Source organism: Lissotriton helveticus, chromosome 8, assembly GCF_964261635.1.
Source record: "Lissotriton helveticus chromosome 8, aLisHel1.1, whole genome shotgun sequence".
Taxonomy (NCBI): Eukaryota; Metazoa; Chordata; class Amphibia; order Caudata; family Salamandridae; genus Lissotriton; species Lissotriton helveticus.
The window spans coordinates 376795570-376812927 of record NC_136069.1 but is presented as its reverse complement, the minus strand read 5'-3'; the positions used below and the strand labels follow the sequence as shown (position 1 = coordinate 376812927).

General features: G+C 44.1%; 1 protein-coding gene across 7 annotated transcripts in view; it reads right to left on the bottom strand.

Moving 5' to 3' along the window:
* Positions 1–17358, bottom strand: part of NBEA (neurobeachin) — a 1787704-nt gene that overhangs the window by 201520 nt on the left and 1568826 nt on the right. For all 7 annotated transcript variants that reach the window (XM_078657170.1, XM_078657173.1, XM_078657172.1 and 4 more), the window contains one exon: positions 4186–4305. In XM_078657170.1, coding sequence (XP_078513296.1) covers positions 4186–4305 — 120 coding nt within the window. The remainder of the gene's footprint in view (positions 1–4185; positions 4306–17358) is intronic.

Below are 17358 nucleotides of genomic sequence, written 5' to 3'. Positions count from 1 at the left end.
AAATAGTCCAGATTTGTACCCTAGTCTTGTCCACCTCTGATGCTTACTCTTGTTGTGGTCACTGCACCAAGGGTAGATGAGCTACACACCTTTTCAGAGCATCGAAAGAGTTGGATAGCCAGATGCTAGCATTCTAGTTCCAGTGTGGCAGATCTGCTACAAAGCTACTTTTCCCAACTGAGGTTGAACATCTTTACAAGTTCACTTCTGTCCAACCCCACAACCACTGTTTCTCGTCGTAATGCTGATGTTAATGCCACATTTGCAGCACTTGTGCCTTCACATGCTCCCCCTCAGTCACACCAACGCATGGTATGCCATCGTATTTGGTGATTTTCAGTGATGAAAGAACATCAGTGTAGTACTCAGGGGAAAAAATAATGTACTAAGAGCGTGACAGGAAATCTTTTAAAAGTGAATGAAACCCGTTCATTTAGAATTTTCAGAATAGCATTTTCAAAATAGCAATCCTGAAAACGGAGACATAATGTTGCGATCACTTTTATTTTGATCTAAACTGTATTTTATTTGCCCTATTTCCTAACACTTTATAGAGTTTTTACAAAACTGTGCATAACTACCCCCACAAAAGTATTTGTTTGGTTTTTAGTTTCACACTACTTTTAATCTTTCCAAAACGTCAGTCCACATCTCTGGGGGCATACTAACAATTCCATAGCTAAAGTTAGTGAAGTGAGTGGCTAAATATCAAAAGCCGTCACTAACTTTGTTAGAGCAGAAATATGCTTCTGTGTTTGGATATGTGCAAAGTTAACACAGTAAAACATCCAAAAGGAAGTGCCCATGATCTGCCCAACTCTGCTATGAACCAGTCTTGTCTTTCGTCAGTTCTCTGAATCAGAGTGCACATGCAAGTAAGTGGAGAGTAAATGAAAGATGTTATATTGCTTAATTGCTACTGCTATAGTTTGAGCTGTAGTTTTAGACCATGTTCGAATTAAGAACCTTGACAAATAATAGCCATGTATTTAAAACCCTATTTTAAGAACACGTTTTTCAATACTCTGTTACAATAGAGCCTTTTCAGCTCAGCTTGTCAACGAAACCACACAAATGTGTGTTAAGGCAGCGTTTTGCCCAAGAATCAGTTTTTTTAGTATACATTGATCTTATCATTTGATCGCTCTTTTAACATTTTGGAGGCACAAGTGTATTTTCTGTTGGGGAGTTCGAGGTAGGGAGATTTTTAGTGTGAATTACTTAAGCCCCTGGTATATTTTGATTCTAACCTGAAGTTCCAATAAAGGCCTTTTTTGGAGACATACCTGAACAGAGTTTTCCTTTCACTGACTGGCGATCAGTGTTAGCATGCATCACTGTGCCACGTGGCAGTTCCTAGTTTGTTCAGCCCGTCTACATTCTGGTTGTGACTAGACTTCACAGCTAAGTTCATCAGCCTGTCAGTCTTGGTTCCTCCTCAGTCCTGGAGTACAAGTGGTCTGTATCAGAGAGGTGACTACGCTGACCACATCTTGGTAGCAGTTTTTTAATCCTCGCACCGGGTACTGTGTGTGAATGTAGGCTTCTGTAATGCAAGCTCAAGCACCCAGTGTTTCATTTTAGGTATTATGTATGACGTGATCAAGTTTACATTCAGCAGTTTTGTGGTAAAGCACACACCTTAATGTACAGAAACTATGCAATAGCAGTGTGGGCCATTAGATGTCGCACTATTATATCGTTCTATTTTTGTATATCCAGATTATGCTAAACGATTCATGCCTCCACTGCTTAGAAGCAAAAGACAATCCTATAACACCCCAAACCATTGAAAAGGAGAGCACAATTTATCATGAGTATAGTTCAATTTGGAGCATTAGGAAAAGTTCCATATGGTGCAGTGTCCATACAAAAAGTTCCGTTGAATTCCTTGGGAGTCGTGTACGTATATTCAAGACCACCTTTATTGAAGTTTTTGATCAAACAAATTGCAGATCAGCCCAGCCAGTGTGTTTCGTCACTTAGGACTTCATCAGGGTTTACACTATTTCTGTGCTAAGGATCCAAATATGTACACTCAGTAACTCCATGCTGCATATGACAATAGTGATATTAGTAATATAATTTGAGATGGCATCAGAGAGGTCATCAATTAGGCCATTTAACATGTCGTGAATGATGTAATATGTGATGTCATAGCAGTGCATGGCAGGGGAGCAAGTTATAATTAGCTCAGTAAACTATAACTGGTGAATTTCAGTGTTTTTTTGTCTTAAACCATGCATTTGATATATTACAAGTCCTAACTATCAAGTCACTTAAACCTTTGTTTTTTTCAGTGAATTTCTAGAGTTTTTTCTTAACATAAAGAAAGGTACTAATACCATACCTAACAATAGCGTCACTTTTACCTTTGTTGTTTCAGTGAATATCTCTCTCTCTCTAAACATATACAGTAGCTGCTCTTTAGATATAGTAAGGACTCCCAAGAGATAGGAATTCCTCAGCTTTTTGCTTACCAATAACTTTGTCACAGTTTGATGAATCTCCAGGAAACTTTGCAGACCAACTGTTTTTTTCTACATTATATGATGAGGCAAAGTTTTCTGGTGATTAGTTGAGGGTGAGGGAGTGCAAAGAAAACAAGCATTGGCATAGCCAATAGGTCTCGCTTTTGGGACCTAATAAGTATTTAGTTATGCAGCACAATATCCTTGGTGCAACAACCCAACTGTTGCATGGCTAAACACTTATAAGCTCCCAAAGGCGAGACCTATTGGCTATGCCAATGCTGGTTAATATATACTGAATGGATAATTAACTGGTGTTGTGGTCATCTCTAAATCAGCCAGACAGCGCCACCTTGGGGCAGACTGTCACAAGCGCTGGTGTCGACAATTAAGTGCCAGTGCCGAGTACCGGAAATCACAGGCTCAAATTAAGCACTGTATAATAGGAGACACTTCAATGCGCGCCTTGGTATCAAAAAAATCGTACCTCTGGAGCAGACACAAAGCAAAAGAAAAAAACCCGGTGAGAATGCAGAGTGATTTTCAGGGCTTGGATACAGAATTTAAGCTAAAATGAATCAACAAGATTAATATGGGGAAGAGTGAGCTCTCGATATTATGACATTATTTGAACCCCAATGAAACAATTGCGTTTTTTTATTTTTCTTTACAAAAGTTTTGTGGGTTTTGTATACTCCAAGCTTGGCTTTCTCAGGCCCCTGCAGACTCTGATGGAACTAACTCCTTTATCTCTACGCCTTTATCAAATCAAGCATATACGTAAAGTATGGAAATTACTCATAATCTCTACGTTTGACAGTACGTCTTTAGAATCAAAGCAGGCATCTTGCTGTTAGGGTCTAAATCAGGAAAGGTCAATGTAAATAAAGTCAGTGGAAGAGTTCTTTAAAATAGCCACACCACAAGAACGTATTCAAATTCATGCTGTAGCGAAATAAAAAAAAAACGATTTGCTAGGAAACAACTAATAAAACATAAAAGCTATTTTTGTCTATAATCCCACCATTACTATTATTTTAAGGCATAGGCAAGCTACAAAAGATGTGGAAATCAGCAGCTAACAGAAAACAAAAGCAAACCCGTCCCATGCCTCTGCCGTTTCTATAAACTGTGTGCATGTTGTTTTAATATAATGTGTATTGTTGCATAATATCCCCAGGCACAGTCAAGGAAAAGGCAACGCAGTGGAGAAAAGCCTACATTTTAAATGGGACTTGTCATTAATGCTTTATTAATTGCCCCAGGCAATGCAAACCGAGCGCTGGGTGAGCTATAACAATATGACACTTTAAGGTCAAATCCAATTCCTGCTGTGTTTTATGGAGTAGACCAAATATTGAGTTAGCAGCAGGAAGGCAGAATGTATTGGCCTTTTCTCCTTCGCATGATCATTTGATCTAAATTGAAGGCGATTTTTTTTCATCGAAGCACATCACCTAAAGTACTCAACATCAAAAAATCATGAGCCTCTTTCAATAGCAGCCACACTTTATGGCGGATTCCCTTCGGTGGTGGAAAAGTTAAGTGTATAATGTCATAATTTAAATATTACGTAGAATTGCAGGTGGAATGCATATGAGCTTGGAAATTAAACCAGGCTTCAATTTGGTATCATCTGTGGCCTTCTCCAAAGACATTTTTCACAGTGCTCAGTAAGGCGGGTAGTCACATAAATGAATGTATTCGAACCTACCTTTACATCAGAGGTGTCTCTTTGGCTATTTCTCCATGATCGTGCCACAGCGGAGAACGTTCTGTCGGAATGGTCAAATTTACCATCATTTGCATTGAGAAAGAATGTTGTGAAGGGCTCCTATAAGGGAAAAATAAGCATTTATTAAGGTAGGATGAAAGAAAGACTAAAGCACGTCCCGGTTTAACATCAAAAATGCAGTTTCCACTATGATAAACACACCTTTTATTAGAAGGTACACTGTAGGCTAGAAACGCTGTAATGTAGTGTTGTTGTTTTGATACCATGCATTTTTATGTCGGCCCAATTGAATCTGAAAGGATGCAGGTGAAAGCAGCGCTTAATTTGTGAAGCAATAATTGCGGATTACCACAGCTTTGCTCACAAGCATGCAAATGGCTCTATCAAAGGCCAGGGTGCCTAGGACCAAACCTGTGTAGTCTTGATTTCAACCCATGCCTCTTTCATCCACCACCAGACACTCCCAGACTATTCATTTTACTATTTCAGGTTCTTTTCATCACTTACTTTCTTTGTCACTGTTTTTCCATCTTTCACTTCCTCCTTCTCTTCCCCTTTTGTGTCTTTCTCTCTCTTCCGGTGAGTAAGATAAGATAAATATTCATAAAGCACGCTATACCCTAAGGCGTCATGGCGCTACCAGTAGAAGAAGCTGTCCACAAGAGAACAATTTTGGAAGAAGAAATAGCCAAGTCTTCAATTTGTTTCCGGTAAGCCATATGAGAGGTTAAACTGGCAATGTGAGTCGGAAGGGTGTTCCACAATTTAGTAGTCACCACCAAAAAGGAGAGGCCACCCGAGCTTACCCTTCAAATGTAGGGACAATCACCTTTCTCAAAGAGGATCTCAACTGTCTTTTGGATGAATACTACTGGAATATTGACCTCAGGGCAAGCGTGCCTTGAAGGTGCAGCACCTGATGAACTATACAGAGTGCTTTAAAAGTAACTTGCTTCCTAACTGGTAAGCAGTGAAGAGAGCGCAATCCCTCCGTCGCTGCCAGGCGTTTGGGTATATTCAAAAGACAAGTAAGCTGCTGCATTCTGAATAACCTGGAGTCTGTTGAGAGAGGATTTGTTAATTTTAAGGTAGAGTGCATTGCAGTAGTCAAGGTAAGAAGCTATCAATGCAATAACCACTGCAGTACTATGCTCCACAGGATTAAAGGTAAAATCTTTCTCAAGATTTTGACAATAAAAAAATCGTGTACTGAAGGTCCTTTTAAGCTGAGAGTCAAATGTAAGTGCATTATCAAATATGACTCCTAGGTTTTTAGCAGAAGCCCCCGGTGTGGGTAGAGGACCACCACAACTTTGACCAGACCGAGTGCTGGGCGTCGAAAACCAGGATCTCAGTCTTCTCTGCATTCAATTTTAGATAATTCTCCTTCATCCAGATTTCAATGTTCAACACACAGAGTTTTAATTTCTCTGCTACTGAAATCATGTCATCAGATATTGACACAATAGTCTGGCATCTGCATATGACAGGACCTGAAACCCAAATGATCGCACCAAGGCTGCCAATTGTGCAACATAGAGATTAAACAGAGTGGGGCTGTGTGAGGACTCCTATGGCACACCGCAAGGAAGCCAAAAAGGATTAGATATGAAGTCGCCACAGCTGGCCATCTGGGTTCTATTAGAGAGGAAAGACCCCAGAAAAGCCAGTGCGGTGTCCCTTACTCACACCTAGTCCAGTCTTTGCATCAGGTGGGAGGGGGGCACTGTATCAAACACAGCAGACAAATCCAGCATAACCAGAATGGCCGTGCACCCTGGTCCACTTGACATCGGATATAGTCTGCAGTAGCTACAAGAGTCGATTTGGTTCCATGACGCTAAGGAAATCATTCTGAGAGGGGTCCAAAAGGTCTTGCGTGGAAATGAATTCAGTCAAAAACAGGTGATGGATTTTTCACGGATTTTGGTTGGGGCAGGCAGAAGGGAAATAGGGCGCAGGTTTTTTAAATCATACGGATCCCAGTACAGCTTTTTGTTTTAGGGGAATCACCATTTGCCTCTTTCCAGATTTGGGGAAAGCCTTCTGTGAAGATTATCTGGTTATAGACTCTTTCCCAAAAAGTAGTGAGTCAAAATCGGTTGAAAAAATGAAGTGCCAGTACCCAAAAATAGTTGATATTGGGCACCACCTGCAACCACTGACTCAACTTAAGCACTGGGTGAAGTAATATGGATTTCTATGCACATTTAATTTTCTGACTGGCTCCCAGGGATAAACTGACAAATATAATTTCATAGATAGTGTACTGGGTTTGTTTTCTGATGTTGCTGCTGTTTGCATACACCCACATCCTATTATAATTTATAAAGACGTCAATTAATAGGAAATCACATTATATGCACAGATAGAATGCACCCTGTACAGGCAACGAATATATTAAACTCCAAAAACGTCGCAACATTTCCCAAACGTTTAACATAGTTTTAGCAATGGAGTAGAAATCTTGCCTCCCACACAGCAAAAAATTACTTTTTACTACACAACGTGTTGGCTTCCATCATTGCACTGAATTCAAAGGTGGAAATTCTAGTTGCCATTGTGAAAATAAAAGCTACTGTCAAATAAAAATATGAGCCTTGGTGGATTGACAACTGCTATGGGTCAATTGAGAAATATTTTCACACATAAGGCTGAGCTAGCACTTCTTCACCGAAGCAGGGTCCGTATGTATATGAAGGTAAAGTGGGTATCTCTTTGGTAAACGACCTGAGTGGTATGAGGGACACATATCTAGGTAATCTGTAGAAACACTATATGATTTTTCACGACTGGCACTGTTTCCTGGCAAGATTAAATCCAATTATTGCAACTCTCTATATATGGAAGTCAATAAAAGCCTTTTACATCGACTGCAGGTTGTGCAGAATGCTGCAGCTCGCTTTGTCCTGGCCCTTCCTAAAACCTCCTCTGCTACTGCAGCCAGGAAAGAACTCCACTGGCTACCTGTCCAGCACAGAATATTTTTTAAAATTCTGTGTTTGGCCTACAGAGCTGTGTCAGAAGGCTCCTCTAGTGCTATTGGCTCTCTCCTTATGCGCTACGTTCCTACAAGAGGCCTTCGTTCTGCGGGACTCTGTCAACTTGTTGTTCCGCGTTTCAAACTAGCCAGATGGGGAGCCAGAGCTTTCTCCGTGGTTGCCCCTCAGCTCTGGAATTCGATCCCTTTCGAAATAAAAACCCTTCCCACAATTGAGTCATTTAAAAAGGCTCTTAAAACCTGCCTCTTTAAGAGGGCCTATCAATGGGAGAATGCTGTAGAGTGTACTGTAGGGGAGCTTAGCTGCTATATTTGATTTAGGCGCCTTGACGCCCTTTGGGCTAAGTTTGCGCAAGATAAGATCCGTTTCATTCATTCATTCATTCAATGTATCCCGCAGTGGATCTTATGTATTGGCCGGGATGGGGGCAAAACGGGATGTGTTTCAAATCTGACGGGGATGGCCTTTGTAGGCCCCTTCTGGACAGAGATAACTTTTAGGAGCTTCTTCCTTGGGAACCAATCCCCTCTAACAATCCTATACTCATTCATGCACTTTACTTCAAATGAGATAGCCAGTAAATCAATTATATAGGTATAGATTTCGTGGATGTATTTCTGTATGCAAAGAACAACTAAAACCAAAATGACAATAAGACTCCAGGATTTATCGCATCAAAAACAGTTAGGTCATTCTTAATTAGTACCCGTAAAATAAATGGGAAATAATAAATGAAACAACTGTTCAATCACACGGATTCATCACAACCTTAAATAAATAACTACAGATGAAAAAACATTCTTTCATGGTCTATAACATGGAGATCAGTGCTACACAGCTGGATATATGCAACCTTAAGGATATCATAAAGGTACAATATGATGAAGGCACTTTACAATGTGTGAAGTGGAATCGTATGTCCACACAGTGAAGGATAAACGTTGGAAGTGCGAAACAAGAACACGTACATGAAGGACAAGGTTGCAAGCACGAAAAAAATGAAAACATGGCATGAACCAAAGTAGATCAGTACAGCAGAGAACAGCAGGAGCGACCTGCTTAGAAATTAGGACAAGCTGGCATTGATGCCTCCTCTAGGGGGTGCCTGATGACAAGAATTATGGTTGTTTGCAATACGTTAGTTGCAGAAATATCTGCAGCAGTTGGGGATACGAAATATATAGATAAAGTCATTGCTGTCTGGGAAACCATGGAAGCAGCTGTTCTGTGCAATACGTTATATGCTACCCAACCACCACAGGCATAGGTTCCTGTTCCCACAAGGAATGTTTACTGGTGCATCAGTGGGTCAACTGCAGTAGGCACATTTTGAATGGCAGCACAAAAGAAATCCAAAGGCAGTGCGGGTGCATTAAGAAAGCAAATTATCCAGTCAGTTGTATCACAAAAGTAGAAAGAAACCACCAGACCAATAGTCTGAAGGTTCGCTGCTCCAAGAGCTGCACAAACTGGTGGACGTACATGTAGATGAGCAGGCAGGAAGCAGATTTCTGCTGTGGCACTCCATATGACACCTTCTGAGAAGATCATTCAATTGACTCCATTTGGACTCGTTGGATGCGACCGAAAAGTAAGTACCAAGCCATTCCAAGGTGGAACCTGTGGCCTGGCCAATTCCTCAAGTTTGCTCACTAACATGTCATACTCTTCTGTGTCAGAGACTGTTGAAAGATTGTCGAATATAAAGCCTGCGCCCTGTTTTCATCCATGGACAGAAGTGGCATTTACGTGAGATTAGCCAGTGTGGTTTCAGTGTCTCTCTCTCTCACCGGACCCTAAACTTACAATGAAGGATGAGATTTAGTTCAATGTTCTCTTGTAAGTGTTGTGCAGCTCACATTTCCATAATCTTTCTCTGGGCGGCAAATTATATGTTCAGCAGTGACATGAGTCAATGGGCCACTTGCAGCTCTACAGACAGTTGAGCTGGCCATTAATATGAGACCGGTCTCAAGTGATGATAGAAAATGCTTTATACGCACACAGAGGGTGTGGCTTAACGGCTAGGGCATCCGACTTTGAAACTGGGAGACCAGGTTCGAGTCTGGCGAAAGGCTCAAACATCCTGTCATTCTGGGCAAATCCCCCAATCTCCCCGTGCCTTCCTGAGTGGACATTTTCTGATAGACGTTAAAAAACTCCTATGCTTGATTTGCTGCCTCATAATTTGTTTCATAAGATAGGACTTTTGATTCTCTTGAACTTCATGTTCTTCTGCTCCTTATTTCTCCTATTGGCATTGAAGGATAAATAAACATCACCTAAATCACTTTTAAACTATTAGTTTGTGGAACTGATAAAGGTCCTTTTCTGGTTCTGAAAGCAGCAAACCTGTCCAGAGTGGATGAATTGACCTTGAGGACCTTTTTCATCAAGGATCTAAGCGAGAAGATTGTCTTAACTGAGGTATACACTGCTTCAAACACCTCAAGATTAAACATTTGTAAAACCTAGCTATGATCAATTGTTAAGTCTGACTGTTGGACAGTGGGACTTTCCAGCAGGTTTGAGAAGTTGCACTAGCACATCATTGGTTTCTGTGCTATGCATAAGAATGGAGTCTATTGTTTTTGGCCGGCAGAATGTGCCTTAACGAACCCTGCATAAGTGGAGCCCCAGGCCTGCTCCTAGTGACGTCTGAAACTGGTTTTGACTCTGGTCCATTGACCCACCACTTGAAAGTATCAATGATATGATTGTTCTTACCTGCTCTCTGAAGGGTGATTGCCATTCTTGGAGAAAGTCCTGAAGAGATGTAATCTGAGGTGTCTATAAGACTGCAGCAAAGAACAAGCTGTTTGATTGGGCAGTGATTAAATACGGATTCAAATGATGGGAAATTGATATCAGGGACACCAGTGTAGGGGAGCTCACTGGTGTGAGAGAAGGATTACACCTTCCCCTTGCTTTATCTTAAAAGCCACAGAGAGGGACCGTCGATAAATGACAGCTTTGTTGCTGCATCAGGTTTCTATTGGGGACACCATTTGTTTGTGGTTTTCATTTAATATACGAGTGTTACTTCACTCTGGAGAAGTGTGGCTCAATGGTTAGAGCGGCAGACCCTGATGCAGAGGTCTAGCCCGGGACCAGGGTTCAATTCCCTGCCTCGGCGGGTCTTGGCCTCAAAATTCCACGGACCTAATAATTCTCGCCTCGGTGCCTATTCCAATCATGGAGTCCCACTCTGCAACTCTGGGCAATAGCTTGCTTAATCTCCACAACGGCCCCCACAACGCTAAGGATGCCTGGCCTCCACCTTGGGGGTGCCCAGGAGTGGACACCTCACAGGGAAAGCCAGGATGGGTTCCACAGCGGTATTCGTACAAGCGCCTTGAGACCCTTGCGGGTGAGTAGTACTCTATACAAGAATCAATTTTAAGGGATGCACTGAAATTGATCAAGGATGCAAGATCCGGGTCAAGTTAACTAAAATGACAAAAACATGTACTAACTAAACACCTCTGTAAAGCCTGGAAAAATAATATCAGGGCAAGAATATAAAACATATTAAAAAAAAATCAATAAAAGCCAAGGAGACAATTGGCGGGAAATGTTAACATCTCCCTCACTCTCCTGGCCTACTCTAACAGATGTACACTGATCGTGGTTTCTGTGAGTGGTTTAGGCTCCTATTACGTTCCAAGAGACCGAACTGCCCCCTCTCCTGTTACCAGAGTAACTTCAGCTTGGCTTTAGGTGCAACTATTACAACAGACGCCAATGAAGGGCTGAGGCACTAATGAAGGACTCAGGCCTCAAAGTGCCTCAAAGAGCCTTCAGTCAAGCAAGAAGTCTTGGGATATCCATAGGGAAATAGGATCCCCTCTCCTCTGCTTTAAGGAATGAGCCCAGTTTTGCGCACTTTCATAGGATGTTGAAAACCTGGCTTTTTATTCAGTAGGCTTCCATCTTATCTGTTTCTGACCTCTTTTCAGGCGGCGCGGGGAAACCCTTGGGTAGCTGAGCGCCTTATAAAATTAAATAACATAACATAACATAACATCCCCCACAATTCAAAGATTATCCCCTCCCCCAAGTGAGTGAGTGAAATATCAAGACATTGGAGCTGGTCAATGAAAGCTCATAGTGAACTATGAATGCCCATGAGTACATTTTAATTTCTAAATGAGCCTTTGTTCTTCTAAACAAACTACATTGCCACTAAAGCCTCAAGGGGGCTAGCTATCTGATCAGATTTACAAGAAGCAGGATTTTTATTACTTATTTTTAAGAAGAGGACTTAAAATACACAGCGAAAAGTACCATATGTGTTAGGGGAAATACATCTCTAAAATGCCATGCTCAACAATGCAACTCTTCATTCATTAAATTCAGAATTGAAAATAAGACTAAGGGAAAAAAGTTACACATAATTGGGATAGGTTATTGGGAATGGGGGTGGGGCGAGTGGACAGGTACTCAATCCACAGGATTAAACAGGAGACACATTTTAAAATAAAATACATCGAACAGCCGACATCAAATGAGGGAAAGACCGGCTAGGTGTCTACTAGCACAGTAGACTTTTACAAGGATGATTTCAAAACAAAATTGTTTTTCTCTAAAGCAGAAACCAGAGAGGGTTCAGTAGCACCTCTCAGTGTGTACTGTGCTGCACTGAAGTATGATGAAAGTATTGCCTGTTTTCCTCCCTCCAGTATTGTTTTCTGTACTGGATGCCAACATCCCCTAACTACATGAAAAGAGCAGCAGCATAAGTAGAAGAGGAAAGAACACAAATCCTCATTGTGCACCTCCTCGAGTCAAAACCCACCACAGGCAGTAGGTTTGAAGCTGTGAGCAGCCTTACAAAACAAGCATTGGCATTGCCAATAGGTCTCGCTTGTGGGACCTTATAAGTATTTAGTTTTGCAGCACAATATGATGAGTGGCGTTGCGTGTGTGAGTGGCGTTGCGTGTGTGAGTGGCGTTGCGTGGGTGAGTGGCGTTGCGTGGGTGAGTGGCGTTGCGTGGGTGAGTGGCGTTGCGTGGGTGAGTGGCGTTGCGTGGGTGAGTGGCGTTGCGTGTGTGAGTGGCGTTGCGTGGGTGAGTGGCGTTGCGTGGGTGAGTGGGGTTGCGTGGGTGAGTTGGGTTGCGTGGGTGAGTGGGGTTGCGTGGGTGAGTGGGGTTGCGTGGGTGAGTGGGGTTGCGTGGGTGAGTGGGGTTGCGTGTGTGAGTGGCGTTGCGTGTGTGAGTGGCGTTGCGCGTGTGAGTGGCGTTGCGCGTGTGAGTGGCGTTGCGCGTGTGAGTGGCGTTGCGCGGGTGAGTGGCGTTGCGCGTGTGAGTGGCGTTGCGCGGGTGAGTGGCGTTGCGCGGGTGAGTGGCGTAGCGCGGGTGAGTGGCGTAGCGCGGGTGAGTGGCGTAGCGTGGGTGAGTGGCGTAGCGCGGGTGAGTGGCGTAGCGCGTGTGAGTGGCGTTGCGCGTGTGAGTGGCGTTGCGGGTGTGAGTGGCGTTGCGGGTGTGAGTGGCATTGCGTGTGTGAGTGGCGTTGCGTGTGTGAGTGGCGTTGCGTGTGTGAGTGGCGTTGCGTGTGTGAGTGGCGTTGCGTGTGTGAGTGGCGTTGCGTGGGTGAGTGGGGTTGCGTGGGTGAGTGGGGTTGCGTGGGTGAGTGGGGTTGCGTGGGTGAGTGGCGTTGCGTGTGTGAGTGGCGTTGCGTGTGTGAGTGGCGTTGCATGTGTGAGTGGCGTTGCGTGTGTGTGTGGCGTTGCGTGTGTGAGTGGCGTTGCGTGTGTGAGTGGCGTTGCGTGTGTGAGTGGCGTTGCGTGTGTGAGTGCCGTTGCGTGTGTGAGTGGCGTTGCGTGTGTGAGTGGCGTTGCGTGTGTGAGTGGCGTTGCGTGTGTGAGTGGCGTTGCGTGTGTGAGCGGCGTTGCGTGTGTGAGCGGCGTTGCGTGTGTGAGTGGCGTTGCGTCGATGAGTGGGGTTGCGTGGATGAGTTGCATTGCGTGTGTGAGTGGCGTTGCTGTGTGTGAATTGCTGGTTGGGGGAGTGGGGGAGTGGGGGAGTGGGGGGGGAGCAGCAGGCAGATGTGAGTGGAGCGCGCGCTGGAGAGGGAGGGGGTGGGAGGACTAGGCAGCGGGAGAGAGGGAGAAAGGAGCGCGAGGGAGGCGTTTTTAGATACATGAAGCCAAAATTACAAGTGAGCATGTTACAAAAGCAAACGTTACGTTACATGAGACAATAGTGACAGTTGTGCAAGTATCAAGAGCAACAAAATACAAGAGGTAGCAAACGATATGCAATAGCATATCTGAGGGAACACGGCCTGGAGGTAGCAAACGATATGTTCTTAGAGGAAACAAGCTTCTCGGCATTGCTGGTTGGGGGAGTGGGGGGGTGGGCGGGGGAGCAGCAGGCAGATGCGAGTGGAGCGCGCGCTGGAGAGGGAGGGGGTGGGAGGACTAGGCAGCCGGAGAGAGGGAGAAAGGAGCGCGAGGGAGGCGTTTTTAGATACATGAAGCCAAAATTACAAGTGAGCATGTTACAAAAACAAACGTTACGTTACATGAGACAATAGTGACAGTTGTGCAAGTATCAAGAGCAACAAAATACAAGAGGTAGCAAACGATATGCAATAGCATATCTGAGGGAACACGGCCTGGAGGTAGCAAACGATATGTTCTTAGAGGAAACAAGCTTCTCGGCATTGCTGGTTGGGGGAGTGGGGGGGTGGGCGGGGGAGCAGCAGGCAGATGCGAGTGGAGCGCGCGCTGGAGAGGGAGGGGGTGGGAGGACTAGGCAGCGGGAGAGAGGGAGAAAGGAGCGCGAGGGAGGCGTTTTTAGATACATGAAGCCAAAATTACAAGTGAGCATGTTACAAAAACAAACGTTACATTACATGAGACAATAGTGACAGTTGTGCAAGTACCAAGAGCAACAAAATACAAGAGGTAGCAAACGATATGCAATAGCATATCTGAGGGAACACGGCCTGGGGGAAGCTGGCTGGGGAGGGGGAGGAGAAATGAAAGGAAGGCTGTGTTTGCGGGGAGAGAGAGGGGAGGTGCTGGTGTGGGAGGGGGGAGGTGCTGGTGTGGGAGGAGTGCTGCTACGGCAAGGCTGTGTTTGCGGGGAGAGAGAGGGGAGGTGCTGGTGTGGGAGGGGGGAGTTGCTGGTGTGGGAGGAGTGCTGCTAGGGGAGGAGAAGCCCTGGCCGTGAATGCTCGTGCATGTTCACGTGAACTGCAAGAAAACGCCGGGCTGAAACCCCTTAGTTTGAAGAGGATTTTGCCGACATGAATTCGATTCTATCCATTCCTGCGGAATGGGACAGGCTCGACCTAAAGATCAGCTGAGTTGTGTCTCTCTTCATGTTGGTTTAAAAAGTGTTTCACTCTGGGGGCACCAGCACTTTGACAGCTCATGATCTGCTTGATTGTTCTGCCAGGGAGAGACAAATCTCTGTCGATTCCAAATCAAGCTGAATCAGTATACATGCCAATGTGCTGGAGGAGTCCAATCAGAAAGTTCATATTCACAACCATGAACATAAGCTGAGCAAGATGTCAGTTTCCGGACAACTGACGTTCAGTTGTGGTCACCCAAGTGCCACTTACTTAAAATGCAATTTTTAAAGTCCCTGTCCATTCACCAGACATAAAGGCTTTCGTGTTTCCATGTTAAAAACCATCTTGTCAAAAATCATACACCACAATAGGCACGTTTATTTGAAAAAATATTTTTCCTGTAAATACTTAATGTTCCACACGAGCAATCAACGCACACTGCACAATATTGCCTTTTCTGCATCAGCACATGGCCCATTTCTGAAAAGGAATACTAAAACAAAGAGGCTGAATGTTCTCATTTGCTAAGCCACAGTAGCGATTTAGGGCCTCCTGACAGGTATGAACCTCCACAAAGAACTCCAACCTTTATTAGAGGTGGTTGTGGAGGTTGCTCAATTTCCCCCCACTCTCAGACTCTAGCTTTTAGTTGAAGTGATTTGTTTTCTATACTTTGCACTCTTGCTTTTAGTTCAAGTGATTCAAAAAGTCAGAAAGCTCACACTGTGTGCTCTTGGCTATGATTATACTGACAACACTTAACGATATATGGAAGAGTTTTCAGTTACCAAGTGTTTTACAAGGCTCATGATCAAAGAGCTATATACTACAGCGTGGTATGAATCACAATCACGTAGTTTTCAATGAAGTAACAATACTTCAAGAGACCTTAGAAGTTCTATCCTACAGGAACAGTTATTGCCTCCTACTCCCATACTTATTTCTATTTCCATTTTTATGAAAGGAGTGCCACCAGGTCCTCTCCTTGGGTCCTTTGGATAAAGGCAAAATATTCTACTCTTCATTAACAGCTATCGGTTCTTTATTTTCCCCTTTATGATAGGTCATCAATTTTTTCTTCACATAGATTTTCCCAAAATGTATTTGCTACATTTAAGCTAGGTCTCTTGGCCGGCATTGAAAGGTATATGTTAAATGTATAACTACAATATGATTACTTAACTACAGAAGCACGAGTCCTGCCCAGTTACAAATACGTTGTACAATGGGATTATGAAGCAGAGTGTTAGTAATCTAGTCATAAAAAAATGCATCAGTGCCTACACAGCAAGATAAGGGTGACAGTTTTAAAATATAGCCTCATTCATCTCTCTTATAATGTAATATTAATATGAATGTGAATTCAGGGCAGGTGGCAGCAATGTTTTTTTTAACATACTAACTGACCAAATCGGTTTGGGAATGGTTTACGACCGACTCAGATCAGGAGAGTCCGACCGACCGATTACGATGAATCCGGATGCTTCCAGATACGATTCAGTCGGACTCCCATTGACTTCAGTGGGAACCTATGTTCTGACCGAAAGCATAGGCTCCCATTGAAGAAAGGGGTGGCTGGGGAAAATCAGGCACCCCCTGGTGCCTGCCATACTATGTAAATCAGTATTTGTAAAGCACAAACTACTCACCCTTACGGGTCTCAAGGCACTGGGGGCCGTCGTGGAAATTAAGTGAGCTATTGCCCACAGTCACATGGTGCTGAGCTGCCACCGGAGCCGGGGATCGAACCGTGAACCCTGTGCTCCGAAGTCAGCTGCCCTGGCCGCTGCAGCACACCTCTCCACTGTGCATGGCTGGTAAGGGGGGACCCATGGGTACCCCAAAGGGTCCGATTGCAAAGACTCCGGAGCAGCGGGGGTCCGCCACAGGCCCCCAAAGACTGATTCTGACTGCCGATTTGATTCGGATGGCACAATTTGGAAAGGCTGTCCGAATCCAGCTTCGTAATCGGTCATTCGGCAACTGGGCCCATAGAGATGTACGAGTCTGCTCCATACGGCTTGATCATTCCAAAAGCCTTTGGGTTCGAATTGGGATATGCCTAACGCCTAACTTGTATTGTAATCGGTCGGTCGGAAACCTTTCCAATTCGGTCAGGAAGACACATTCCCGATACGATTCGGACAGAGTAAATGCCTTTAGGAGGCCTTCCAAACCGCATCGGATTCGTCCCCAAAGAGTAGTTTGCCTGGCAGGTGTAGTTCTTCGACAAACAATTTAATTTTCTGTTTTTGTTAAAAAAAAATCATGTGGTGCCATAATGCCAAATTTGTATGTGTATCAGCTTGGGGAAGTCTTCCAGCAGGTGCAGGTTAACCACTCTGGTTGAAAGGAGTGAGAATACCCACTGTGGTGTCAAGTCTATTCACCAGAGAAGGCCCTGCAGTCTCCCTAGGTGCACTCATTAAACCTCTTTGCTCTCTCTGGAGCAGGTTCAGTGAAGGTATTTCATTTGGGAGAGCTATTTTGCAGTGGAAAGCTTTTATCATATTCAGTTTGACCAAGAAGATTCTGGAGGATTTAGCTAGTCTGCTGTGGACAGATTACTTGCCTGCTAAGGATATTTTGCTCTTGGAAGCCATATGTCGGATAGGAACCTATGTTTCCAAAAATCAGAGACTACCAACTTGCAGGGTATTTTCCAGATAACAGGAGTCAAAAATAGCTGAATGGAATGAAAGCAATTTCATGGGATGGCCTAGTCCTGTGGGACCTGGCTTCCTATTCTGGAACACCCTAACAACCATTCTTACTCAAATTGGAGGAGTCAATGGACACCGGTCTGAAGACTTCAGAGGAACAGGTAAAAACAGAAAGCCACAT